The sequence below is a fragment of the Oncorhynchus nerka genome, linkage group LG24 (genome assembly GCF_034236695.1).
Source record: "Oncorhynchus nerka isolate Pitt River linkage group LG24, Oner_Uvic_2.0, whole genome shotgun sequence".
In the NCBI taxonomy this organism is placed as follows: Eukaryota; Metazoa; Chordata; class Actinopteri; order Salmoniformes; family Salmonidae; genus Oncorhynchus; species Oncorhynchus nerka.
Genome location: NC_088419.1, coordinates 19,041,381 through 19,068,160, shown reverse-complemented (window position 1 = coordinate 19,068,160; position 26,780 = coordinate 19,041,381). Strand labels below are relative to the sequence as shown.

At 47.9% G+C, this 26,780-nt stretch overlaps 1 protein-coding gene across 4 annotated transcripts in view; it reads left to right on the top strand.

Annotated features, from left to right (window-relative positions):
- Positions 1-26,780, top strand: part of LOC115107617 (AT-rich interactive domain-containing protein 1B-like) — a 114,000-nt gene that overhangs the window by 52,718 nt on the left and 34,502 nt on the right. For all 4 annotated transcript variants that reach the window (XM_065008682.1, XM_065008684.1, XM_065008685.1 and 1 more), the window contains 3 exons: positions 20,947-21,181; positions 22,030-22,119; positions 24,237-24,419. In XM_065008682.1, the coding sequence (XP_064864754.1) occupies positions 20,947-21,181; positions 22,030-22,119; positions 24,237-24,419 (508 nt within the window). The remainder of the gene's footprint in view (positions 1-20,946; positions 21,182-22,029; positions 22,120-24,236; positions 24,420-26,780) is intronic.

Genomic DNA, 26,780 nt, shown 5'->3' with positions numbered 1-26,780 from the left:
CGTTGCTGGGGAGCATTCCAACCACGTTGCTGGGGAGCATTCCAACCACGTTGCTGGGGAGCATTCCAACCACGTTGCTGGGGAGCATTCCAACCACGTTGCTGGGGCGCATTCCAACCACGTTGCTGGGGCGCATTCCAACCACGTTGCTGGGGAGCATTCCAACCACGTTGCTGGGGTGCATTCCAACCACGTTGCTGGGGAGCATTCCAACCACGTTGCTGGGGAGCATTCCAACCACGTTGCTGGGGCGCATTCCAACCACGTTGCTGGGGCGCATTCCAACCACGTTGCTGGGGAGCATTCCAACCACGTTGCTGGGGAGCATTCCAACCACGTTGCTGGGGAGCATTCCAACCACGTTGCTGGTGGGAGCTCTGTGTGTACAGGGCATGTGCCAGTGCAATTCGGGCCGTTGAGAGAGGAGAGTGCAAGGTAGCCTATACAACTTTCTAGATAACAAAACTAACTAGAGCTGGGACGATGAACTAAAAATGACCGACACGGTCATTGCCCTCCTCTTACCAGAGCAAGAAGCTTATGTCAGTGATTAGACTACACAATGCTCCTGCAGATTTTTGGGTTCATTAACCTGATTTCTACAATTAAAGTTTAGAATGTTATTTTATTTGGATCCCCATTAGCTGACTCCAATGGCGACAGCTAGTCTTACTGGGGCCCGACACAAAATGAAAATGTCCATTACAGATAAGACTTTACAATTGACATACATTTAAAAACATGAACACGTAATCTGTGTGCCGGTATCTGCCCTGTTTCTCTGCTGGATCTCACTCCCTCCCCCTTGGTACACGGCGTGAAGGGAGAGATGCGTTCTGAGAAACACAAGCATACTGACAGACTGTTTTTAGAACAACTACTGTTAAAAAGAGGACTCTCAGCTTTGTGTGTATAACCATCATTTCTCAATTGTCAATATAGAGGAAATGACACCACTTTTCAAATGAACTATATCATTGTGATGACAGTGAATACAGTAAGTAGCCTAGTGGTTAGAGCGTTGGGCCAGTAACCGAAAGATTGCTGGATCGAATCCCTGAGCTGACAAGGTAAAAATCTGACATGCCCCTGAACAAGGCAGTTAATCCACTGTTCCCTGGTAGGCCGTCATTGTAAATAAGAATTTGTTCTTAACTGACTTGCCTAGTTAAATGAAAAAATATAGGCCTACCAATGGCATGACTATGTAGCATCAGATAGTTGACAATCTAGCTAATGTGGTTTGAGTTCCCACTTCCTCAGGTGGTAAATTATGTTGCATAGCCAATGTGCACAAAAAACTTGCAGGCAAATTCATCTCTAAAGAGCCAAACATATTTCTGGTTCCTATTTTGACATGTTGCACATCAAAATATCCATTATGCATTCCCTGTCTTACTTGGCTCTGGAAAAGGTCAGTCTAGAGCCCTCCTGCTTAGCTATCTTGTGAAGGACAGTTTTGCCATTTGATACCATATTCACTGAATGAGGTAATTCTTTCATTAGAACTGTTGGTTATAGGCTGTTTTAATGTTGGATTATAAACTGGGTGGTTCGAGCCCTGAATGCTGATTAGCTGACAGCCGTGGTATATCACAGTGTACCATGGGTATGACAAAACATTTATTTTTACTGCTCTAATTATGTTGGTAAGCAGTTTATAATAGCAGTAAGGCACCACGGAGGTCTGTGGTATATGACCATTATACCACGGCTAAGGGCGGTATCCAGGCACTCCGCGTTGCGTCGTGCAAAAGAACAGTGTTTAGCCGTGGTATATTGGCCATAACCCCCACCCCCCCACCTCCAGGAGAGTTACTGGGTGTGGAGACTTTAGTTCCATCCCTACTCTAACACACCAGGCCTCAACAGGACCTTGTTAAAGGAAAGGTTGAGCCATTTTGAATGTTATATATGTTTTTGTGATGATCTATCAATTCCCGGGGTCATTTCTTGTTTTCCATGTCCGTGTGTATCTGAGTTATTGGTGTTCAAGCGGCAGGAGCGTTGGACTAGTAACCGGAAGGTTGCTAGTTCAAATCCCAGAGCTGACAAGGTACAATTCTGTCGTTCTGCCCCTGAACAGGCAGTTAACCCACTGTTCCTAGGCCGTCATTGTAAATAAGAATTTGTTCTTAACTGACTTGCCTGGTTAAATAAAGGTAAAATAAAAGAAGCAGTCAGAAATGCGTCCGGTATGACGTAGCACCGTGATGGTCTCTCACTATATTGGGACTTAATAGGAATATGACTTAGATGGTGAAACCATCGATCATATACAGTATATCACAAAAGTGAGTACACCCCTCACATTTTTGTAAATATTTGAGTATATCTTTTCATGTGACAACACTGAAGAAATGACACTTTGCTACAATGTAAAGTAGTGAGTGTACAACTTGTATAACAGTGTAAATTAGCTGTCCCCTCAAAATAACTCAACACACAGCCATTAATGTCTAAACCGCTGGCAACAAAAGTGAGTACACCCCTAAGTGAAAATGTCCAAATTGTGCACAAAGTGTCAATCTTTTGTGTGGCCACCATCATTTTCCAGCACTGCCTTAACCCTCTTGGGCATGGAGTTCACCAGAGCTTCACAGGTTGCCACTGGAGTCCTCTTCCACTCCTCCATGACGACATCACGGAGCTGGTGGATGTTAGAGACCTTGCACTCCTCCACCTTCCGTTTGAGGATGCCCCACAGATGCTCAATAGGGTTTAGGTCTGGAGACATGCTTGGCCAGTCCATCACCTTTACCCTCAGCTTCTTTAGCAAGGCAGTGGTCGTCTTGGAGGTGTGTTTGGGGTCATTATCATGTTGGAATACTGCTCTGCGGCCCAGTCTCCGAAGGGAGGGGATCATGCTCTGCTTCAGTATGTCACAGTACATGTTGGCATTCATGGTTCCCTCAATGAACTGTAGCTCCCCAGTGCCGGCAGCACTCATGCAGCCCCAGACCATGACACTCCCACCACCATGCTTGACTGTAGGCAAGACACACTTGTCTTTGTACTCCTCACCTGGTTGCCGCCACACACGCTTGACACCATCTGAACCAAATAAGTTTATCTTTGTGTCATCAGACCACAGGACATGGTTCCAGTAATCCATGTCCTTAGTCTGCTTGTCTTCAGCAAACTGTTTGAGGACTTTCTTGTGCATCATCTTTAGAAGGGGCTTCCTTCTGGGACGACAGCCACGCAGACCAATTTGATTCAGTGTACGACGTATGAGCACTGACAGGCTGACCCCCCACCCCTTCAACCTATGCAGCAAAGCTGGCAGCACTCATACGTCTATTTCCCAAAGACAACCTCTGGATATGACGCTGAGCAGGTGCACTCAACTTCTTTGGTCGACCATGGCGAGGCCTGTTCTGAGTGGAACCTGTCCAGTTAAACCGCTGTATGGTCTTGGCCACCGTGCTGCAGCTCAGTTTCAGGGTCTTGGCAATCTTCTTATAGCCCAGGCCATCTTTATGTAGAGCAACAATTCTTTTTTTTCAGATCCTCAGAGAGTTCTTTGCCATGAGGTGCCATGTTGAACTTCCAGTGACCAGTCAGTATGAGGGAGTGTGAGAGCGATGACACCAAATGTAACACACCTGCTCCCCATTCACACCTGAGACCTTGTACCACTAACGAGTCACATAACACCGGGGAGGGAAAATGGCTAATTGGGCCCACTTTGGACATTTTCACTTAGGGGTGTAATCACTTTTGTTGCCAGCGGTTTCATGCTGCGTCACGCGGTTGCTAAGCTAATCGTCACGCAACCTTCTAAAAGTCAGTGTATATGTCGAGAAACGTGCCTATTTTCCTCAAGTACGTTATGCCACGATTCCAAAGCTATACGGTACTACAGATGGCAAGTTAATTATCCCACATCTTGGAAAAGATTTGTTATGTTGTACTTCTTGTTTATGAAATTTGTGCTAATGTTGGGTTTTGGGGCTAGCGCCCAATAGACTCCCATTCACCCCTTGAAGGAGAGTGCTCCTTGTCCCAGAATGCACCCGCGGCCCATTGAGACCGCATGAGCAACGTTTCTCATCTCTTCAAAAGTATATCTGCCGTTGTGAATGTTAGACTCCACTTAAGCCCTGGTATCATATAAACACACGTAAAATATGAAAATATTTGTAGAATTGCAGTAAATGTGCTTTTTAAACTGCTCCACCAACCAGAGGGGTGTGAACGATGGCTCGCAAAGCCTGGGTTTGTTACTACACTGATAATTGACCACATCTTTCTGGAAGTTTTGCCGCCTAGGAAATTGTGTGACCAGACCTTCTCAAATAGTACTTGAGTACCCTGCTTTATGGGAAATAACGATTATTTCTCATCTACTGTATGAGAGGCATTCTGAATGATCTATTCTCTGCCTATGTCCCAAATGGCCTCCTGTTCCCTAAATAGTACCTATGGGTCCTGGTCAAAAGTAGCACACTATATAGGGAATATGGTGCCATTTAGGAAGCACACGATATGAAACGATGTCTCCTTAGCTGGCCCAGAAAGAGGAACTCTACTGACCAGGCTGATTATGGAAGAGAACAGTACTGAGACTGGTGACGCACACAGCCCTCTAATCTCATCTACTCAGCATGAACTCACTCACTCACTAGGTGTTTTTGTTGATGCATTGCTCTTTTACACCCCAGTATTCTCCATGTTTCATCTTTGTTTTTCTCTCATCCTACTGTAAACACTCTCAGCCTTGCCATTTGTGAACCCCGTGCAGCTAGGATGCTGATCTTTCTCCAGCCCCATTCATTTCTCCTGAATCACAAATGCCGTCCTGTAAACAAACAGCCAGTGTTCCTGTCTCTCCTCGGTCTCTTCACCGGCCATTTACACTGTACAAGTGGCAGTCACCTAGCCACTAGTGCTGTCTCTCCTAGTGCTGTGTATCAACAGCTATTGTCAGCTCTGATTGGTCACTTGTGTTGCGAGGATTTGAATAAAGATCAGCTTTCCAGAACTTAAGTCCCGCCCTGTTCAGCTCCCTGGCCAATGCTCGCGTCGCTCAATGGTCCCCCCCACTCACTGCTTCTCTGGCTTTCCTTCCTTTGAAAGGGAATGGCTTCCAACGTTTCACCGCACGGTGCCTCTTCCTAGTGTAAACCTGCGTCTCCTCCATTCACTTCTATAGCCCTGATCCCAGATCAACGATGGCTGTGAATGAGCCCTTTATCACTGATGCTGCTCACAGCCATTCCAGTTCCATTGCAAAGCTGCTGAATTTGAGAAGCCGTGTGAGCCTGTCATAACGGTGCTGTATTCTCAGGCAGCCAGGTGTTCTCTGTGGGGCCCAGACAGAATGGGCTCCTCTCGGCTTCTGCCTTCATCCCAAATGGCACCGTATTCCCTTTTATAGCGCTCTACATTTGACCAGGATCCATACACCTCTGGTCAGAAGTGGTGCACTATAAAGGGAAAAGGGCGTGTGCATTTTGGACGTGTGCTCTGTTTGACACGTGTCTGTTCAGCGGGGGAAATCTGCCAATTCTGTCTGAATACAAGGCATGTTAACCCCCCACTGTAGGTGATCCCTCAGTTGTTTGATCTGCCAAGAGGATGCTGTCAGAATGGAGTAGCCTGCGAGACACACACACACACACACCACCATCCCACGGACAGACTGACAGGATGACATGCGCTCCACGGGACATGGAGCCCGGCTGACGGAAGGGCCAATCACCCACAACGGGGATTACTGTCACCACAGTGTGTGTGCCTGTGTCTCAGCCTCTGTGCCTGCCTGTGTCTCAGCCTCTGTGCGTGCCTGTGTCTCAGCCTCTGTGCGTGCCTGTGTCTCAGCCTCTGTGCGTGCCTGTGTCTCAGCCTCTGTGCGTGCCTGTGTCTCAGCCTCTGTGCGTGCCTGTGTCTCAGCCTCTGTGCCTGCCTGTGTCTCAGCCTCTGTGCCTGCCTGTGTCTCAGCCTCTGTGCCTGCCTGTGTCTCAGCCTCTGTGCCTGCCTGTGTCTCAGCCTCTGTGCGTGCCTGTGTCTCAGCCTCTGTGCCTGCCTGTGTCTCAGCCTCTGTGCCTGCCTGTGTCTCAGCCTCTGTGCCTGCCTGTGTCTCAGCCTCTGTGCCTGCCTGTGTCTCAGCCTCTGTGCCTGCCTGTGTCTCAGCCTCTGTGCCTGCCTGTGTCTCAGCCTCTGTGCGTGCCTGTGTCTCAGCCTCTGTGCGTGCCTGTGTCTCAGCCTCTGTGCCTGCCTGTGTCTCAGCCTCTGTGTGCCTGTGTCTCAGCCTCTGTGCGTGCCTGTGTCTCAGCCTCTGTGCGTGCCTGTGTCTCAGCCTCTGTGCGTGCCTGTGTCTCAGCCTCTGTGCGTGCCTGTGTCTCAGCCTCTGTGCGTGCCTGTGTCTCAGCCTCTGTGCCTGCCTGTGTCTCAGCCTCTGTGCCTGCCTGTGTCTCAGCCTCTGTGCCTGCCTGTGTCTCAGCCTCTGTGCCTGCCTGTGTCTCAGCCTCTGTGCCTGCCTGTGTCTCAGCCTCTGTGCGTGCCTGTGTCTCAGCCTCTGTGCCTGCCTGTGTCTCAGCCTCTGTGCCTGCCTGTGTCTCAGCCTCTGTGCCTGCCTGTGTCTCAGCCTCTGTGCCTGCCTGTGTCTCAGCCTCTGTGCCTGCCTGTGTCTCAGCCTCTGTGCCTGCCTGTGTCTCAGCCTCTGTGCCTGCCTCTTTGCCTGCGTCAGTCCTACATGTGGGGCCCTGTCCACGGTGCCCTTATCTGTCAGAAAACAGCATGAGGGAGGAATAGGAGCGAGCATGGCTCACACTGCGTAGCTTTGGCCTTATAATGCATCCCATACTGCTGCCGGTTCACTACAGACCGGCTCAACTACGGACCGGCTCAACTACGGACCGACTCACTACGGAGCTCTCCTGTTGAAGTGGAGATGCTTTTCTTCTGTTGGAGATATATCACTTGTCTGGTTGACTAGCGGAGACGAGAGGGGCTTTTGCCAGTAGATTTGATTTGTTTGTGCTGGTGGAGTGTGTGTGTGTGTTAGCTTTGTTTTCCTAGCTTTGTTGTCCAGTAGGCCTGCTGTTGTTTTTACTGTTGTGAGTGAGCATCGTGAAAATAATAAGTTAAACCTGCAGGTAGTCTGAGCCTGTATGATGCATTAGTGTGTAGCTCAATAGGAGCGTGCCTTAGTGAGCCGGTCCGTAGTTGAGCCGGTCTGTAGTGAGCCTGCTAGCGCTAGCTGCATTAGCATGTGTCTGTAACCACGCAGCAGACAGACATCACAACCACATAGCCTCTTGTTCCTCCTGCTTCCTCCCTCGTATTAAACATCGTTAAGGAATGAGCTGTGTCCCAAATGGCACCCCATTCCCTTTAAAGTGCACTACTGACCAGGGCCCATAGGGATCTGCTTAAAAGTAGCCTACTATATAGGGATTACGGTGTCAATTGGGACTCATCCCTCATTAAGGTCTAAAGGGAGAGGCTGAATTACCTCCAGCAGGCTGACCACCTGTTTATTTTCCTCTCCTTTAAAAAGTCTGGCTGATTTAAATAGGAGGCAGTACATTTCAATTTCCCTTTTAATACAGCATGACAAAAACAGCGTTGCGAGGCGTGGAGCCCCCTTCAAACACGGCCAGCTATTGATTACTCACAAGTGTGTACACACACATTCCAATCAAACCCACTCAAGACACACAGATGACACCACCTTCACACAAGAGGGCCGACAATGTGGGTGCCTATATAATGTCAGGAATGAAACCCGCCAGGTTAGCTGTCAAATCCCAAATTGGGTTCGACTAACAGATCAGTTATATTACTACTGGGCTTGTCAAAGTTAACGGTCTAATAGTGTGACATGTTTATCGCTGTCATTTTTGGGACGCCGTCTCCATTTCATCACCGCACACGTTTCCGCATGGACCCTTTTAATGAATGGCAGGACGCAACACGACTGCAGTCCATGTCTGTTCCTTTACACATCTGAAGACGCTGTGCCTTTAGCTAAAGTCATGTCAAAGTTATGCCCAATGTTAGTGGAGCGGTGTTTCTTCTAGCAGCCGCGGAAAGCATGTCGCAGACGTTTTAAACTGCTCACCAGACGCCGTTTCTTTTGGTTTGATAATAAATGAGGTTGCTATTATCCTGATAACTTGACCACTGACTAGGCTATGCACAAGAGGAACTGAGCAGGAATATGCTTCTCAAAGGTAGGCTGCATATGCCAGAGTGGGGTGTGTATGATTGTTTGTTTTTAAGTTTATTTTTGTCACATGTGCTAGTACAGTGAAATGTCTTTAGCTCTTTCCCAACAGTGTGTGAGAGCAGAGTAAGTGGGTGAGGGGTGGAGGGAGTGTGTAAGCCTGTGTGTGTCAAGTTATCTGGACAGTCAAGATGGTTACTTTTAAAAGTTATTTTTTTTCTTCCTGTAGTCACACCCATTTAGGATGCCGACGCTTCAACAGTACTTAGACCTGTGTGTGTTGTGAGCAAACTTCAAGAACATTGATAATAGGCAGTAGGGCTACTGAAACAATGGGAGCATTCATAGCTGTGTCAGTGACTTGTGGTGTTTATGGTGTAAAATGCTATTAAAACATTCTGATATAGATAATGTTGTGTTTCCATACCTTAGAATCAAGAATCTTAGAATCAGTATGTAACTAAATGCACTGCTTTTTAAATGGAAATAATCTTTCTTTAGGGTCAAATTTGAGGAAATTCAAAGATTTCGATTTAACTAATGCCATTAACTTGATTAATCGCCTGACAGCCCTAATTACTACGAGTTTGACAGACAAATGATGAAATTGTGCGACAGACATGTGAGTATTGTGGCAACCACAGGGTTCTCACAGCAGAGCCAATCCAAGGACAGGTGTGAGCACAGTTATTCAACGCTGTGTTTGAGAGGGAGGACTGATGGTGTCATTTATTTTCCTAGGCCTCTGCGTGTGCTTTTTATGTCGCACACAAACGCATGCAGACGGCCTCTTGACCTGTTTTTTTACCCAACTTCTCCCGCTGTTTTCTTCCCATTTTGTGAAAATGATGGGTTAAGGAAAGATACATATTTGAATGAAAAAACAATGGAACTGACTGTTTACTGGTGGGAGAAAAGGAGAGCGGGCAGCTCAGTGAGTTAGAGAGAGGGGGAGGGAGAGAACACAAACTGAGAATGAGACATAAGATGATTAAAAGGTCTAGTGAGGGATGGGAGCCCAGAAGTCGTTTCAGAGGCAGCAAAATGCACCGCAATAACTAAACCAGCGAAGCAAGGGGCGGCTGCTGAGTTTGAAAGATTACAGCAGAGGGAGAGAAGAAGAAAAGCCTGCATTCTGTGTTCCCTCTTCTTTCTGTCTGCTGACAAGCATTTGGCGTCGTCCTATCTAAAACAACTAGCCCCCCTCTCTCCCTCCGTTCTGTTGGTTCTTTCTGCTGTTCCCCTTACACAAACTCACATTATTTTCTCCTCTTTCCCTCCTCCCCACTCTGTCTGCTCCCATCCCCTCCCCACTCTGTCTGCTCCCATCCCCTCCCCACTCTGTCTGCTCCCATCCCCTCCCCACTCTGTCTGCTCCCATCCCCTCCCCACTCTGTCTGCTCCCATCCCCTCCCCACTCTGTGTACTCTGTCTGCTCCCATGAGTGAGAGGGGGTGGGTAGGGGCCTTGCCTGCCTGCTTTCCTCTGAGAGCACAGCTGCAGTGAAGCAGACACATTGGGCCTGCCACACTGATGTTAAAGCTTGCTGCTCCCCCCCTACACACACTGCATTCTAATTACTTGCAGGCTGAAAGGAGTGTTGTTTATTCTAAGACCTAGAGGCTGATCTACATCCTGTGACTGTTGCCTCCTCTTCTCTCTCCTGTACCCTTCATCTCTCTTCCCTCCCTCCCTCCTGTATCCACCCTCCCTCCCTCCCTCCCTCCTGTATCCTCCCTCCCTCCTGTACCCTTCATTTCCCTCCTGTACCCTTCATTTCCCCCCTCCCCTCCCTCCTTCCTGTACCCTTCATTTCCCCCTTCATTCCCCCTCCTGTACCCTTCATTTCCCCTCCTTCCTGTACCCTTCATTTCCCCTCCCTCCTGTACCCCTCATTTCCCCTCCCTCCTGTACCCTTCATTTCCCCTCCCCCTGTACCCTTCATTTCCCCTCCCTCCTGTACTCTTCATTTCCCCTCCCTCCTGTACCCTTCATTTCCCCTCCCTCCTGTACCCTTCATTTCCCCTCCCTCCTGTACCCTTCATTTCCCCTCCCTCCCGTACCCCTCATTTCCCCTCATTTCCCCTCCCTCCCGTACCCTTCATTTCCCCTCCCTCCCGTACCCTTCATTTCTCTCCCCCTCCCTCCTGTATCCTTCATCCCTCCTTTGATTCTTTCCTCTGTGCATTGCGGCTCACTCCCCATAATTAGAATGCGCACAAGGGGGATGAGCTGGAGGGAAAGGAGAGAGGAGGAGGGGAGTCTAAGGCAGGCAGAGCTGCGAGCTGGTTGGCTGAGCCACTGGCAAAGGGTCGGAGGGGGGGGGGATGGGTTGCCACTCTGCTATTGGTTGGCCTGAGGGACAGGGGGGTTGAGCGGATGGCAGCTCTAGTGTTGTGCCTCTCCCCTACATGGAGCTCCACTCATCAAACCCACCACAGCATTGAGGGGGGAAATCAGCAAAATGCTGTCTGTTATTACACTGGGTGTGAGAGGGACGCCCTAGCAACTATTTCTCTTTAAATCACTAGCACTCAGAATGCACTGTGCTGTTAGCTGAACTGGAAGATGAAACAGTATTGTAGTAGTAGGTAAGGTTGGTACAGACTACAAGAGGACTGGATTCCCATCCATTATACCTCAGGGGCCAGAGGCCTAACCTTCCCAGTCTGTGTCTATGCTACACCCCAAATGGCACACTACCTTTGACCAGGGCCTATAGGGTATTGTAGGGAGAGGGAGCGAGTGAGGCGGGGGAGAGCGCGAGGCAAGGGAGAGGGAGCGAGTGAGGCGGGGGAGAGCGCGAGGCAAGGGAGAGGGAGCGAGTGAGGCGAGGGAGAGGGAGCAGCGAGGGAGAGGGAGCGGAGCGCGGGAGAGGGAGCAGAGCGCGGAGGGAGAGTGCGAAGGAGGGAGGGAGGGGGAAGGAGATGAGGGGAGCGGGGAGGGAGAGCGGGGGAGAGCGCGAGTGGGGGAGAGTGCGAGGCGCGGGGAGAGTGCGAGGCGAGGGGGAGAAGAGAGCGAGGAGAGGGAGCGAGTGAGGCGGGGAGAGTGCGGCGAGGGGAGAGAGAGCGAGGGTAGGGGAGAGGGAGCGAGTGAGGCGGGGGAGAGTGCGAGGCAAGGGGAGGGAGAGCGTGGGAGAGGGCGAGTGGGGGAGAGCGCGAGGCTAGGGGAGAGAGAGTGGGGGCGAGGCGGAGTGGGGGAGGGGGAGAGCGGGGCACGGGAGCGAGGGGGAGAGAGCGCGAGGGAGGGAGAGCAGAGGTGTATTTAGAGGGCGGGTTGGTCAGGATGATATCTGAGGGTGCCTCTGTTTACGGATTTAGGGTTGTACCTGGTAGGTTCCTTGATAATTTGCTTGCTCGCTCCCTCATCTCGCTCGCTCGTTTCCTCATTTCGCTCGCTCCATTTCGCTCGCTCCATTTCGCTCGCTCCTGCTCTCATCTCTCTCTCGCTCACTCTCTCTCTCTCATATATTGATTGTCTGGAGGATGTGAGAGAAGGTAATTACTTTTTTTTTTCATCTAAATCAAAGAAAATGAAAGTCTTGGACAGTCCCTAATTTTTCACAATGCTTTATGTTCTCCCCCTTGTTCCTCTTTTTCTTTGTTCCAAATCATACTGGTGAATCTATTCTACACCAGCCCCCCATCCCCTCTGTCCCGTAGTGCTACTCTAGTCAAATGAGGAATTTATTGTATTAATGATACTGCTCAGCTATATTTGTTTTTTACACACTCGCTCAGCCTCAATCACACACATGCACCCTTAGAGAAATCAGTCAGATTGCTGCTGTCCCCGTTCCCCACTATTTCTTACACGCTGTCATTAAGTCTAAATTATTTTTCAGCACAGCCTGTGTGTGTGTGTCATCTGACTGCTACTCATGATTTGTAAATGCTGATGCCCCTCTCTGTAGCTCCTTGGGATGGGGTTGTTCTATTGTATTGTCAGCAGCTATTCCTTCCCCCAGGCCTCTCTCCCCTTCCATATTTCAGTTGTCTCCTCTTATGGCATCCCCAATCCTTATTGGTAGTTGGATAATTCAGTCCTGGAGCTGGTTGGCTGTAGCCTGTCACGGTTTGAGTGGCTCAGACAAGGCCACCTGTTAAGGTAAAGGTTTTTGTCCCAAATGGTGCCCTATTCCCTATATAGTGCCCTGGTCAAATGGGCCCTGGTCAAATGTAGTGTACACTGTAGTGTTGTCATGATACCAGTTTTCCTATCACAATACTTGATGCATCACAATACCACGCAAAAAAAAGAAGCCGTTTTAGCCAAAGTCATAGAATGGCACTTGATCCAGACAGAAACTCAGCTACTGTTCTGTTCAATCGCTGGGTGTCTTTTGAGATCAATATCATTATATGTGACAAAGGTTATGTCAATGTTTTTTGACATCTGTGTACACATTAATTGAATCAATTGTTTTTACCAAAGTCAAATTGATAGTACAATCTAACTAAAAAAGCAACATAATTGTAATCATTTAGTTGAATGGTAAATCTCTATTGATAAACTGTTTAAATCAAGATGTAGGCTAGGTCTATTCACAATACAGGTGAATGGATATTATTCAATAGGAGTGTGTGCATGCATTGAGTTATTGAGGCTGATTTCATGGGGTTAAAGATGACAAACGATCAGAATGTGCATGTGGAATCTGACTTTGTGGCTATGGAATCTAGTGGAAACCAGACAGGATGGATAAGTAAGACAAAGACGTAAATTAGTTTTTGGTGGTGAGGGAGACTAAGTGAATTAACAATGTTTTTGGTGACAATCGGCTTTGAAATCAGCATATTTCACATTATGGTTTGCATATTAACGGAGTACTAGGGTAGTGAATTCAGCTGTAAGCTAGCAAGGAAAGCCTACAATTTAAAGCTGGAAGCTACCGGTCTAGCATGGTAAAGGTGTTCTAGCCTGTATTAGAGGTTGATTGATTATGATTTTTCAACGACGATACTGATTAATCGGACAATTTTTAAAAAATGTATTTGTAATAATGACAATTACAACAATACTGAATGAACTTATTTTAACTTAATATAATACATCAATAAAATCAATTTAGCCTCTAATAAATAATGAAACATGTTCATTTTGGTTTAAATAATGCAAAAACAAAGTGTTGGAGAAGAAAGTAAAAGTGCAATATGTGCCATGTAAGAAAGCTAACGTTTAATTAAGTTCCTTGCTCAGAACATGAGAACATATGAAAGCTGGGGGTTCCTTTTAACATGAGTCTTCAATATTCCCAGGTAAGAAGTTTTAGGTTGTAGGAATTATAGGACTATTTCTCTCTATACCATTTGTATTTCATATACCTTTTGACTATTGGATGTTCTTATAGGCACTTTAGTATTGCCAGTGTAACAATATAGCTTCCGTCCCTCTCCTCGCCGCTACCTGGGCTCGAACTAGGAACACATCGACAACAGCCACCCTCGAAGCAGCGTTACCCATGCAGAGCAAGGGGAACAACTACTCCAAGTCTCAGAGCGAGTGATGTTTGAAACGCTATTAGCGCTCAGTCAGACTGCTCTATCAAATCATAGACTTAATTATTACATAATAACACACAGAAATATGAGCCGTAGGTCATTAATATGGTAGAATCCGGAAACTATCATCTCGAAAACAAAACATTTATTCTTTCAGTGAAATATGGAACCGTTCCGTATTTCATCTAACGGGTGGCATCCCTAAGTCTAAATATTCTTGTTACATTGCACAACCTTCAATGTCATGTCATAATTACGTAAAATTCTGGCAAATTCGTTCTCAATGAGCCAGGTCGGCCCAAACTGTTGCATATACCCTGACTCTGCGTGCAATGAACGCAGGAGAAGTGACACAATTTCACCTGGTTAATATTGCCTGCTAACCTGGATTTCTTTTAGATAAATAAGCAGGTTTAAAAATGTATACTTCTGTGTATTGATTTTAAGAAAGGCATTGGTGTTTATGGTTAGGTACACGTTGGAGCCACGACAGTACTTTTTTTGCGAATGCGCACAGCACCGATTATATGCAACGCAGGACACGCAATATAAACTAGTAATATCATCAACCATGTGTAGTTATAACTAGTGATTATGATTGATTAAGTTTAATGCTAGCTAGCAACTTACTGTGGCTTCTTACTGCATTCGCGTAACAGGCGTGCTCCTCGTGAGGCAGGTGGTTAGAGCGTTGGACTAGTTAACCGTAAGGTTGCAAGATTGAATCCCTGAGCTGACAAGGTGAAAATATGTCGTTCTGCCCCTGAACAAGGCAGTTAACCCTCCGTTCCTAGGCCGTCATTGAAAATAAGAATGTGTTCTTAACTGACTTGCCTCGTTAAATAAAGATTAAATAAAGGTGTAAAAAAAAAAAATGAACGATTTCCGATTGTTATGAAAACTTTAAATCTGCCCTAATTAATCGGTCGACCTCTAGCCTGTATGGACATTGTTTTGCGAACAGTTTCAACATTTCTGCATGCCGTGTTGCATTATTCAAGTGTGTTAATGTCTGTGCAGCATGAGTGGGGACTGGAGAGCTAATGTAGCCCAGACAGCCCTAGCAATGAATGGCTCTTCAGGCTGTAATAGGACTGGGCTGTAATAGGACTGGGCTGTAATGGGACTGTGCTGTAATGGGACTGTGCTGTAATGGGACTGGGCTGTAATGGGACTGGGCTGTAATGGGACTGGGCTGTAATGGGACTGGGCTGTAATGGGACTGTGCTGTAATGGGACTGTGCTGTAATGGGACTGTGCTGTAATGGGACTGTGCTGTAATGGGACTGTGCTGTAATGGGACTGTGCTGTAATGGGACTGTGCTGTAATGGGACTGTGCTGTAATGGGACTGTGCTGTAATGGGACTGTGCTGTAATGGGACTGTGCTGTAATGGGACTGTGCTGTAATGGGACTGTGCTGTAATGGGACTGTGCTGTAATGGGACTGGGCTGTAATGGGACTGGGCTGTAATGGGACTGGGCTGTAATGGGACTGGGCTGTAATGGGACTGGGATGTAATGGGACCGGGCTGTAATGGGACCGGGCTGTAATGCTGTAATGGGACTGGGCTGTAATGGGACTGGGCTGTAATGGGACTGGGCTGTAATGGGACCGGGCTGTAATGGGACCGGGCTGTAAAGGGACCGGGCTGTAATGGGACCGTGCTGTAATGGGACCGGGCTGTAATGGGACCGGGCTGTAATGGGACCGGGCTGTAATGGGACCGGGCTGTAAAGGGACCGGGCTGTAATGCTGTAATGGGACCGGGCTGTAAAGGGACCGGGCTGTAATGCTGTAATGGGACCGGGCTGTAATGGGACCGGGCTGTAATGCTGTAATGGGACCGGGCTGTAAAGGGACCGGGCTGTAATGCTGTAATGGGACCGGGCTGTAAAGGGACCGGGCTGTAATGCTGTAATGGGACCGGGCTGTAATGCTGTAATGGGACCGGGCTGTAAAGGGACCGGGCTGTAATGCTGTAAAGGGACCGGGCTGTAATGCTGTAATGGGACCGGGCTGTAATGCTGTAATGGGACCGGGCTGTAATGCTGTAAAGGGACCGGGCTGCAATGCTGTAATGGGACCGGGCTGTAAAGGGACCGGGCTGTAATGGGACTGGGCTGTAAAGGGACCGGGCTGTAATGCTGTAATGGGACCGGGCTGTAAAGGGACCGGGCTGTAATGCTGTAATGGGACTGGGCTGTAATGGGACCGGGCTGTAATGCTGTAATGGGACTGGGCTGTAATGGGACCGGGCTGTAATGGGACCGTGCTGTAATGGGACCGTGCTGTAATGGGACCGTGCTGTAATGGGACCGTGCTGTAATGGGACTGGGCTGTAAAGGGACTGGGCTGTAATGCTGTAATGGGACTGGGCTGTAATGGGACTGGGCTGTAATGGGACTGGGCTGTAATGGGACTGGGCTGTAATGGGACCGGGCTGTAATGGGACCGGGCTGTAATGCGACTGGGCTGTAAAGGGACTGGGCTGTAATGGGACTGGGCTGTAATGGGACTGGGCTGTAATGGGACTGGGCTGTAATGGGACCGGGCTGTAATGGGACTGGGCTGTAATGGGACCGGGCTGTAATGGGACCGGGCTGTAATGCGACTGGGCTGTAAAGGGACTGGGCTGTAATGGGACTGGGCTGATAGACTTGATCCTCTCAATCACATGAGACAGATTTGACAGAAGTACCAAACATACAAAAGTTCTCGTACCAAACCGCTTTGTTTTTTTTGTAGCAAAAGTACAGAAGTTTCGATTACAGTCCACTAGTGTTACACGGTATAAGGGAATATGGTGCAATTTGGGATGCATCCAACCAGGACATCCAGAGCCACGGTGATGAGCGCCGTCTGAAACGGGGACTTCAAACAGAACAAAAAGCCTCCGTTGGCTGTCAATATTTTAATTGGGCATGAGTGTGTGAGGTTGTCCCCGGAGGGCCATGCGTGTGTTGTGTTGGCAGGAAGGAGAGAGACTCCATCACACCAACCCTCGGGCTAAATAGGAGACCGGATGAGAGGGGAGAAAAGGCAATGAGTACCACAGGTTTCTATTTCAGCCCCCTCTCAATGTGTCCTCTTTCATGATCCTACTGCTACAGCAGTGCTTGTGGAGTCGTCTTCTGAAAGGCACAGCCAGTCAGTGTGCATATGGACTGGTGTTCACAGTGCTGAAGACAGAAGAAGAACCTTGACTTCTATGCACATCACAGAACCAGTGTGTGTCTCTCGCATTCGCTCTCATTACTATTCTGCACCAGTGCCTGAGTGCTGTTTTCTGTCCTTCAGGCTCTCTGCTTTTACTCTGCTTTGTAGTGGTGTTTGTGTTGAAAGCTGGGTGGCTGGTGCATCTTCCTATCCCAGCACACACTCCCACCCATAGTGGGGCCAGATGGAGAAGTAATCCAGTCCTCTGATATGGGTTCAGGCATCAGAACCTAAACATCACCCTGAGTTACATTATCAGGAATCTGGCAACTGGATGTATGCCATCAAACTCATCTAAAGTTGTCCTCAGAAGAAAAGCCCATCAGTCTTCTTTTGAACATGGCATTATTGTGCCGCCTCATCCCTACCCCAGAGAGACTGCACTTCCCACTGGAGGCTGTCTGTCTAATCTCCCATCCATCGCTCTGCACCGAGTCACGTTCCCACTGTCTCTAGATACACTCGTCGTCTCCTGAGAGCGCTCATCAAACTTAATACGCCAGGCAGCGCTCCTTGTCAGATTTCACAGAGTCTGATTCCCCTCCTTAGCCTTCTGAATGTCTCTGTGTGTGTACACCACAGTGTTCTGCTCAGGACCACTGCCACTGCTGCTACCCCCTACTGGGACACATTTGATGGGGGAAGATCTAGACCCAGGCGGTCCCACTGGCCTTCCTTGGCTTTTACTATTTTCTCAATAGCATATTTGTCAAAGGCAATACTTTTTTTCAAACTATATGGACAGAATCAAATGACTGGGGGATGAGAAGACGATGGCGGGTGCTCTGGTGAATGTGTCATAGCTACTTTAGAGCCCCAGCTCCATCTAGTCGTCTGTCTGCCCATCAGCAACATCTTGGGTGCGTTGTGTCCAAATAGCCAGGCTATGAGCAGAGAGGGCAGCGATGTGCTTACTCCCCCACACTATGCACAGTCAGCACACTGCTCCTTGCTGCCTGGGGTGAATCACACACACACACACACACACACACAGGCTGAGCAATCCTGGGGGCTGAGAAATAAGAGAGCTGGGAAACAAATTATCAGCAGGTGAACAAAACTGGAAAGCAACTTTCTCTCTCTGCAATGTGGCACATGTGTGCATGGCTCCTTCATGGTCCCATTTCAACCGTTTCCGTAGCAACCCACATTTATTTATCCCTCTTCTTTCACTGACGTGTCCATAGTGACAGAGCAGGGTGAGGGAAGGGAGGCGGTTAAAAAGCCTGAATAATTATATCCGTAAAGTTAGTAAGCTGGGGCCACTAACGAATGGGAATAATTATATCCGTAAAGTTAGTAAGCTGGGGCCACTAACGAATGGGAATAATTATATCCGTAAAGTTAGTAAGCTGGGGCCACTAACGAATGGGAATAATTCTATCCGTAAAGTTAGTAAGCTGGGGCCACTAACGAATGGGAATAATTGTATCCGAAAAATCATGCAAGCTGCACAAGTCTGGAGGAATATATGTAAACAGGTAGAAGTGGTCCCCCAGTGCCTTTTCAATTGGTGAAATAAAGGCTTTGTTGTTGAAATATGTAACACATGCTGAAAACTGAAGAGAAAGCCTTGGCTTGCATCCCAAATGCCACCCTGTATCGTGCACTACTTTTGACTAGAGCCCTATGAAGTGTGCTATGTAGGGAATTGTTTGTCACGTGCCGAATACAACAGGTGTAGACTTTACTGTGAAATGCTCATTTACGATCCCTTCCCAACAAAGCAGAATTTAAAAAGTCAAGAAAAAGGGGGATGGTAATAAAATAACAATGAGGCTGGATACAGGGGGGCTGGATACAGGGGGCTGGATGCAGGGGGCTGGATGCAGGGGGCTGGATACAATGGGGCTGGACGCAGGGGGCTGGACGCAGGGGGCTGATACAGGGGGCTGGATGCAGGGGGCTGGATACAAGGGGGCTGGATGCAGGCGGGCTAGATACATGGGGGCTGGATGCAGGCAGGCTGGATGCAGGGGGCTGGATGCAGTCGGGCTGGATACAGGGGGCTGGATGCAGGTGGGCTGGATACAGGGGGCTGGATACAGTGTGCAGGGGTACGAGGTAGTCTAGGTAATATGTACATGTAGGTAGGGGTAAAAGTGTCTAGGCAATCAGGATAGATAATAGAGTAGCTGCAGCGTATGTGGGGAGTGAGAGAGAGAGAGAGAGTGTGTGTGTGTAGTCCAGTGCAAATATTAGGGACGCTGCACTCAACCCCCATTACCTCTAATGATGCTCCCATGTGATGGTGAATAGGAGCATACAAACCCCTATTACCTCTAATGATGCTCCCCTGTGATGGTGAATAGGAGCATCCAACCCCCATTACCTCTAATGATGCTCCCCTGTGATGGTGAATAGGAGCATCCAACCCCCATTACCTCTAATGATGCTCCCCTGTGATGGTGAATAGGAGCATCCAACCCCCATTACCTCTAATGATGGTGAATAGGACCATCCAACCCCCATTACCTCTAATGATGGTGAATAGGAGCATCCAACCCCCATTTCCTCTAATGATGGTGAATAGGACCATCCAACCCCCATTACCCCTAATGATGGTGAATAGGACCATCCAACCCCCATTACCTCTAATGATGGTGAATAGGACCATCCAACCCCCATTACCTCTAATGATGGTGAATAGGACCATCCAACCCCCATTACCCCCAATGATGGTGAATAGGACCATCCAACCCCCAATGATGGTGAATAGGACCATCCAACCCCCAATGATGGTGAATAGGACCATCCAACCCCCATTACCTCTGATGCTACCCTGTGATGGTGAATAGGACCATCCAACCCCCATTACCTCTGATGCTACCCTGTGATGGTGAATAGGACCATCCAACCCCCATTACCTCTGATGCTACCCTGTGATGGTGAATAGGACCATCCAACCCCCATTACCTCTGATGTTACCCTGTGATGGTGAATAGGACCATCCAACCCCCATTACCTCTGATGTTACCCTGTGATGGTGAATAGGACCATCCAACCCCCATTACCTCTGATGCTACCCTGTGATGGTGAATAGGACCATCCAACCCCCATTACCTCTGATGTTACCCTGTGATGGTGAACTAGAAAACCCTTTGGGACACATGTAGGAACTTGAGAGGAGTGCAGACGAGAGGATCCCACTGCACAGCAGGGTGCATTGCAGTCTAGTGTAATTGGCTTTTAGTCTGCGTGGTTTTTAAATGCATAGCTGGGATGCTATTAACTGCTTTGTGGCGCTGTGGGTATTTTAAGTGACTGATCATACAGTAAGTGGTTGTTAAGGCCTCAGAGGAAGTGTCATATTGACGGGTGACAGGTCATAGTTAAGAGCTGCCTGCTTGCCAGCTGGGAGAGAGGCCATCGACCACACCGTTTCCACAACTATCAAAAGCGCAGAGGGAAAAAGGGAGGCACATTGGAGGGCAACTCATTGGCACTATTAAACTCTTGTCTCCATTCTTGATTTGGCATTGATGACATTTGGCACGGCTCTCTTTTGTAGGTACTTTGGCCAAATCTGCTTAAATTTGAGGTGTTTATGCCAGTTAGGTAAATTGGTGATTGTTGCTATGATGCTGGTTGCATCCCAAATGGCATCCTATTCCCTATATAGTACACTAGTTTTGATCAGGCCTCTGGTTAATAGAAGTGCACTATTTAGGGAATAAGGTGCCATTTGTTTCTCTGGCTATTAAAGCAGTAGTATAGACTGAGAGATGGCCATCTGGCCTGCCTGGTTTTGGCTTTAACTGAATTTGGTAAAACCTTCCTCCTGGACATCGAGATTTCCAACACTCCCAATGTCTTTCTGTCTATGTTGGACGTTATGTCAAGTGACTGGTGAAGTTTTTACCATCTGTTGGTGAAGAATGCTTAGTGGTATTTCTTCTGGGTCGTGTTCGTTCAGGGCACAAAACGGAGCACAATTTAAAAATGTTTTGCAGGTAGTCGCTTCCTGTTTCAGTCCATTTTCTTCAGTTTGGTGCCGAATGAACACAACCCTGGCTTTCCCCTTGGTTGCTCTCTCTTCTTCTGTTCCAGGACCTGTCTGGGTCTATAGATGACCTTCCCACGGGCACAGAGGTGGCTATCAGCTCAGCGGTCAGTGCTTCGGGGTCCACCAGCAGCCAGGGCGAGCAGAGTAACCCGGCCCAGTCTCCCTTCTCACCCCACATGTCCCCTCGCCTGCGTAGCGGCCCCTCCCCCTCCCCCGTGGGATCACCCGTGGGATCCAGCCAATCGCGCTCCGGACCGATCTCCCCCGCCAGTGTCCCAGGTATAGAACGAATCCCTGCCACCATGCACCTAGGTCTAGGAGACACCTACACACTCTACCACATCTCACACACACACACACACACACACACACACACACACACACACACACACACACACCTACCTCGGACAGGGAGTAAGGACCAGTGTGCTAGGCTTGATACAGTAACTGAATGTGCAGTATTTCATCCATTATATTTCAGAGAGCAGTTCTGACACACTGAGACAGCCACAGTGGAACTGCAGCAGCTCTGGTTGTCATGACTGGCTCATCTGTGGAAGAAAAAAGAGCTCCTTTGTCTCATTCCAGTCAGTTCTTTCTGAACTTCTTTTGAGTTAGTGACTCTATAGTAGCTAGTCACAGTGGGAGGGGGAGAGACGTCTGTTCTTATATCTGTACAGGCAGCTGGGGCAGTCAGGGGAGGTTCTCTAGCTGGTTTATACTCCAGCTCCAAAACAAAGGCCTTGGTCATTAAAATAGTTTCTAAACTATGTTAGCAGTTCGGAGTCACTTTAACACAATTACTCTCCCACAGTGCAGCGCATTGTTGGCCTTGTTGACTCCAGGGCTGGACTAGTTGGGGGAGTTTTGTTATTTGCGGGCAAAGTTAGTTCATTCGCCTTCTCTCTCGCTGCTCTGGGTGATAACGAGGTCGATGGGAGACCATTTAGCCGTTGACACACACACACGCTCTCACCCCTACTGGGAGAGCTGTCAGTCATTAGCCCCCATTAGGGAGGGGTTCCTTTAGCTGGACACACTGCTGCTCTTCAGGCCATCACACTGACACGAAGGAGCTGGGGACGTGTGTGTGTGTCCCACTGACGCTTGCCCCTCTCTCCTCCCAGGCACCCAGATGGCCCCACAGACCCCTGGGAACATGTCTGATGTGGGTTCCCATTCCACCCTGAGCCAGTCCCCCATGTCTCAGGAGAGAGGTGAGATTCTCCTGCACATTACACCACCTGTGACCCACAACCCCCCTCTTCCGGGAGATTTAACATGAAGTCAGAGTAATCAGCAACCAACTCGTATATCCACGGCCGCTTCTGTGGTCAAATCCATGTTTGTTTCAACAGTGGTTTGATAAAGAAGGTCTCCTCTGGTGTACACAGCCTGACCCCAGGACGGAAGTAATCTAATTGTACACCATAAGCCGTAGTCCCTCCCTAATGATGTATAGCAGTCCATTTCTACTGCTGGTTTTTCCATAGGATCATTAGTACAACAGATTAGCCATAGATTCCACTCCCTCTATACCTCTGGGCTGTTGTCAGCACTGGGCCAGAACTTCAGCATGTTTCCCAAATGGCACCCCATTCTCTATTTAGTACACACGTTTTGACCAGGACCTATAGGGCTCTGGTCAAAAGTAGTGCACTATGTAGGGAATATGGTGCAATTTAGGACACAGACTCTGCCTTTATAGAGTAACCATGGCTGTGCCTCTCAGCGGTTGCCAATATGGTTGTCAGTGACCAAGCAGTCAGACATGTCAATCAGGCTGTTTTCTATGGCCCACCCTCAGCCCAGCACTGGGTAAAGGCCTAGCAAGTAATAGTCAAAATAACACCTCAGCTGCCAGCTAGGCAGAACCTTTTTCTCACTGTCTAAAGGGGATCATTGTAACAGTGGTGGCATTAATACAAACGATTAGTCACTCCAAGCTTGGGGAGCGGAGTCTATTGAAATGGGGCATGTGAGTGAGCTGCTGAACCACGGGGAAGGGGGAAGTCATCAGATTTTCCTATTGGCCTTATCAGGACTGTATGAAGAGTATATTATTAGGATCCCCATTAGCTACTGTTAAAGCAGCAGCGACTCTTCCTGGGGTCCACATGAAACATGTCATAATACAGAACATGAATAGACAAGGACAGAAATACTTAAAATAAGAATAGATGTTAAATAGGTCAATGGAACTCGACCAAAACAATGGAAATGCCATGGAAACGTATGGGGGAAAGATCTCCTCATTGCACCCCCAGTTAAATTAGCCTACATTTTAGTGTATTTCAGACTATTTTTGAGGTAAAAATTGAAGTGTGGATGTCAACCCCACCACATGTCCATGTCATTGTCACCAATCGACTGCATTACAGTTCAAAACAACTGACTACCACCACCCATTTCTGTATGCACCACCCATTTCTGTATGCGCCACCCATTTCTGTATGCGCCACCCATTTCTGTATGCGCCACCCATTTCTGTATGCGCTAGCTATGCTGCCAGGTTATATGGCCCGAAGTTGGCATTTAACAGTCACTTTTGAACCTGAAAAGGGACAACTTCTAAATGTTATGCAGTGAAAACAGCCAAAGGATCCAAATGGGAGTTTAGTAACCACATTGTGGGCCTGTTAAAATACTTCAATCATGACGGAGTTCACCAATATCCACTTGCTTAGATCAGATTTGTAGAATGTGTTCCAATCCGGCGTCCTTCTATCCCCCATAGTCTAAATTCCATTGATGCCTTAGCATTCCATGCATCATGTACTCATTCATATTTAAAGGGATAGTTCACCCAAATGAATGTCTTTCTTACTGTGTCTATTGACTGATTACATGGTAAGTAAACCAGTATGTCATTTGGGTGAGCTATCCCTTTAAGAGGTAGTGAGTTTGTGTATTCAAGTGGTTGTATCACTCCTCTGCCCTTAGAATGAGGTTTTGATCAAGTGAGATGAAAAGATCACATTTCAAACAGATGGGAGACCTTTTCCATGGCGGGCGGGGGTGTATTAGCTCTTGTGCTATTTGTCATCCTTTCAGATCAGTTTAAATGTCGATTTGGACGTTTGCTGTAGCATTTGGTAGTGGTTTTCAGAAGGCAAAGGTAAGTGTTACCATTCAACTCAAGCGAGTACACTTCAATTGAACTCAATTGCTACATTGACAATTGGGTTCAAATATAATGGAGTCTGAGAGGAAAATGTCTCCTTTTAAGAGTAGCTAGGTTACCTCAGTCCTAACCTTCCTATATTTCTGCTTTCAATTAGAATGATTTTAACAGGGCTCTCTCCTTTCGCTCTCATTCTTTTGTTCTTTCCAGGGTTCCCACCTGCCATGCAGCGGAACACCACAGTCCCCCAGCAGTCAGGTCAGGGACCCGCCATGTCCCCTCACTCGTCCCCCGGTGGCTCCATGCACCCCCAAAGCTCCTACCACCAGCAGCAGCTGCAGGGGGGCCCCTGCCCCTCGTACGGACCCCAGACCAGCCAGTACGGCCCCCAAGGTAATATTCCACTCCGGGGTGACGTTTCCCCTAAGTACAGATCTAGGGTCAGCTTCCTCTTTTTTTAAGGACCAATAAATGTTATTATTATTGTCATTATTTAAAAAACCAAAAATGTCAAATAGGAACTCAGTTGTGTATTCTATTAACAGTAAGTTGAGACCCCAAGGTGCAATTTTGAAATGTGGTTGTGCATCAGCAGTCACTCAATTAACCCATGTCAGCTAAAAGTATACGGTACGCAGACCCACGAGCCACTGCAGCCCCTCACGAGTTCCAGTTTTTGGTAGCCCCATCCCCATACCTGGTCTAGCAGCAAATTCACCCTTCTCCTAATATTCCTCCAAGGTAACACATCCTCCATGCTGATAATGATAATATTCCTCCAAGGTAACACATCCTCCATGCTGATAATGATAATATTCCTCCAAGGTAACACATCCTCCATGCTGATAATGATAATATTCCTCCAAGGTAACACATCCTCCATGCTGATAATGATAATATTCCTCCAAGGTAACACATCCTCCATGCTGATGATGATAATATTCCTGCAAGGTAACACATCCTCCATGCTGATAATGATAATATTCCTCCAAGGTAACACATCCTCCATGCTGATAATGATAATATTCCTCCAAGGTAACACATCCTCCATGCTGATGATGATAATATTCCTCCAAGGTAACACATCCTCCATGCTGATGATGATAATATTCCTCCAAGGTAACACATCCTCCATGCTGATGATGATAATATTCCCCCAAGGTAACACATCCTCCATGCTGATGATGATAATATTCCTCCAAGGTAACACATCCTCCATGCTGATAATGATAATATTCCTCCAAGGTAACACATCCTCCATGCTGATAATGATAATCTTCCTCCAAGGTAACACATCCTCCATGCTCGTGGCTGATGATGATGCTGGTGCCCATACAGCCTGTTAATTCACACTGGCCTTTTCACATCAGAACTCTCTCTCCCCTGTAGCAGGAGGCTAGTGGAATGGTGGCAATCCTATGACTATATTCTATGGCCCAACATACATTTCCACAGGGTTGGAGAGAGCAGGGTTTTTTTCCACAGCTCAGTAAATCTCCCATCTACCTCCCAAGTGTTCCATGTTTTTGCATATACTGTAGCCTACTTTGCATCTCCCGCTTTCTCTCTCTCACTCACACACCCGTCTGGGGTAGAGGAGGAGACTTGTTCCATCTCTTTTTATGTGGCTGGTTGGGCTATCCAGCACACCTGGTTTTAAGTACTATTTGAAATAATTTCCCTCTGATGCGTGTCACATTGGAACCAATAGAAGTTTCCCAAAACTCCAAACCCCACCCACCTAGTATTTGAACCCAGGTCTTTGTAGTGTGGTGTCCAGAGCCAGACACCAGGCACACACAGCAGGGACTATTAATCAGGGATCTGGAGCAGGGAGAGCGGGTGGGGGCAGAGACCTCAGCTATGAAAACGCACACACATTGGTCACGCATTCATCAAGGCATGCTACCACACACGAGATGGATTACCGTAATGACCCAATTTGTGTGAGCCCCGTTCCAGATGAGCGCTTACGACGTCCATGGGTCGGTTTCCATCCTTCGCTGAAACAGAGTAGATTGATGAATGCTGCACGCTTTCATCCAGTCAACCAACTGGTTGACAGCACACCGCATGCATTACACCACTAATTCACATAACTCAATACAAACATCTCGCTCCTACAGAAAGCCTAAAATAGAAGCCCCCTTCACTACTAACTAAAAGCACCAGCACAGAGCAGTACAGTTGATCAGTGTGAACAGACAGGACTGGGTCTGCGTCCCAAATGTGTGTCTATTGGGCCCTGGTCAAAATAGTGCACCAAATAGGGAATAGGGTGCTGTTTGGGAAGCAAACTGTTTCTGTGGCCACTCGGGGAGGATGACCTTGTCTGATCCATGTCACAGCCCTGTGTTCCCGAGGGGAATTCTAGGATTAACATGACTACAGAGAAGCTGATGCTGCCAGTGAATTTCCATATAATTGGCAGAGTCCCAGACCCCCCCCATCCCCTTCTCCTCTCCTTTGCCTGTGAGCAAAGCTCGTTATAGGGATGGAACCAGAATAACTCCAGGAAGAGCCAAAATAGCAGCTCTCCCTGAAACACCACGACCGAGTTAATGTATTTTTGGAAGTCTCACATGACATCAAAGTGTGTGTGCGCTTTTTTTCTCTCATGTGAAATACCCTATGAAAGATTGGTCTGGCTGGAGTACAGAATCTGAAACAGAGGAACATGAGGCAATGCTCTGTTCAAATCACACACGCTGTGTGTCCCAAATAGAACCATATTCCCTACGTAGTGCACTTCTT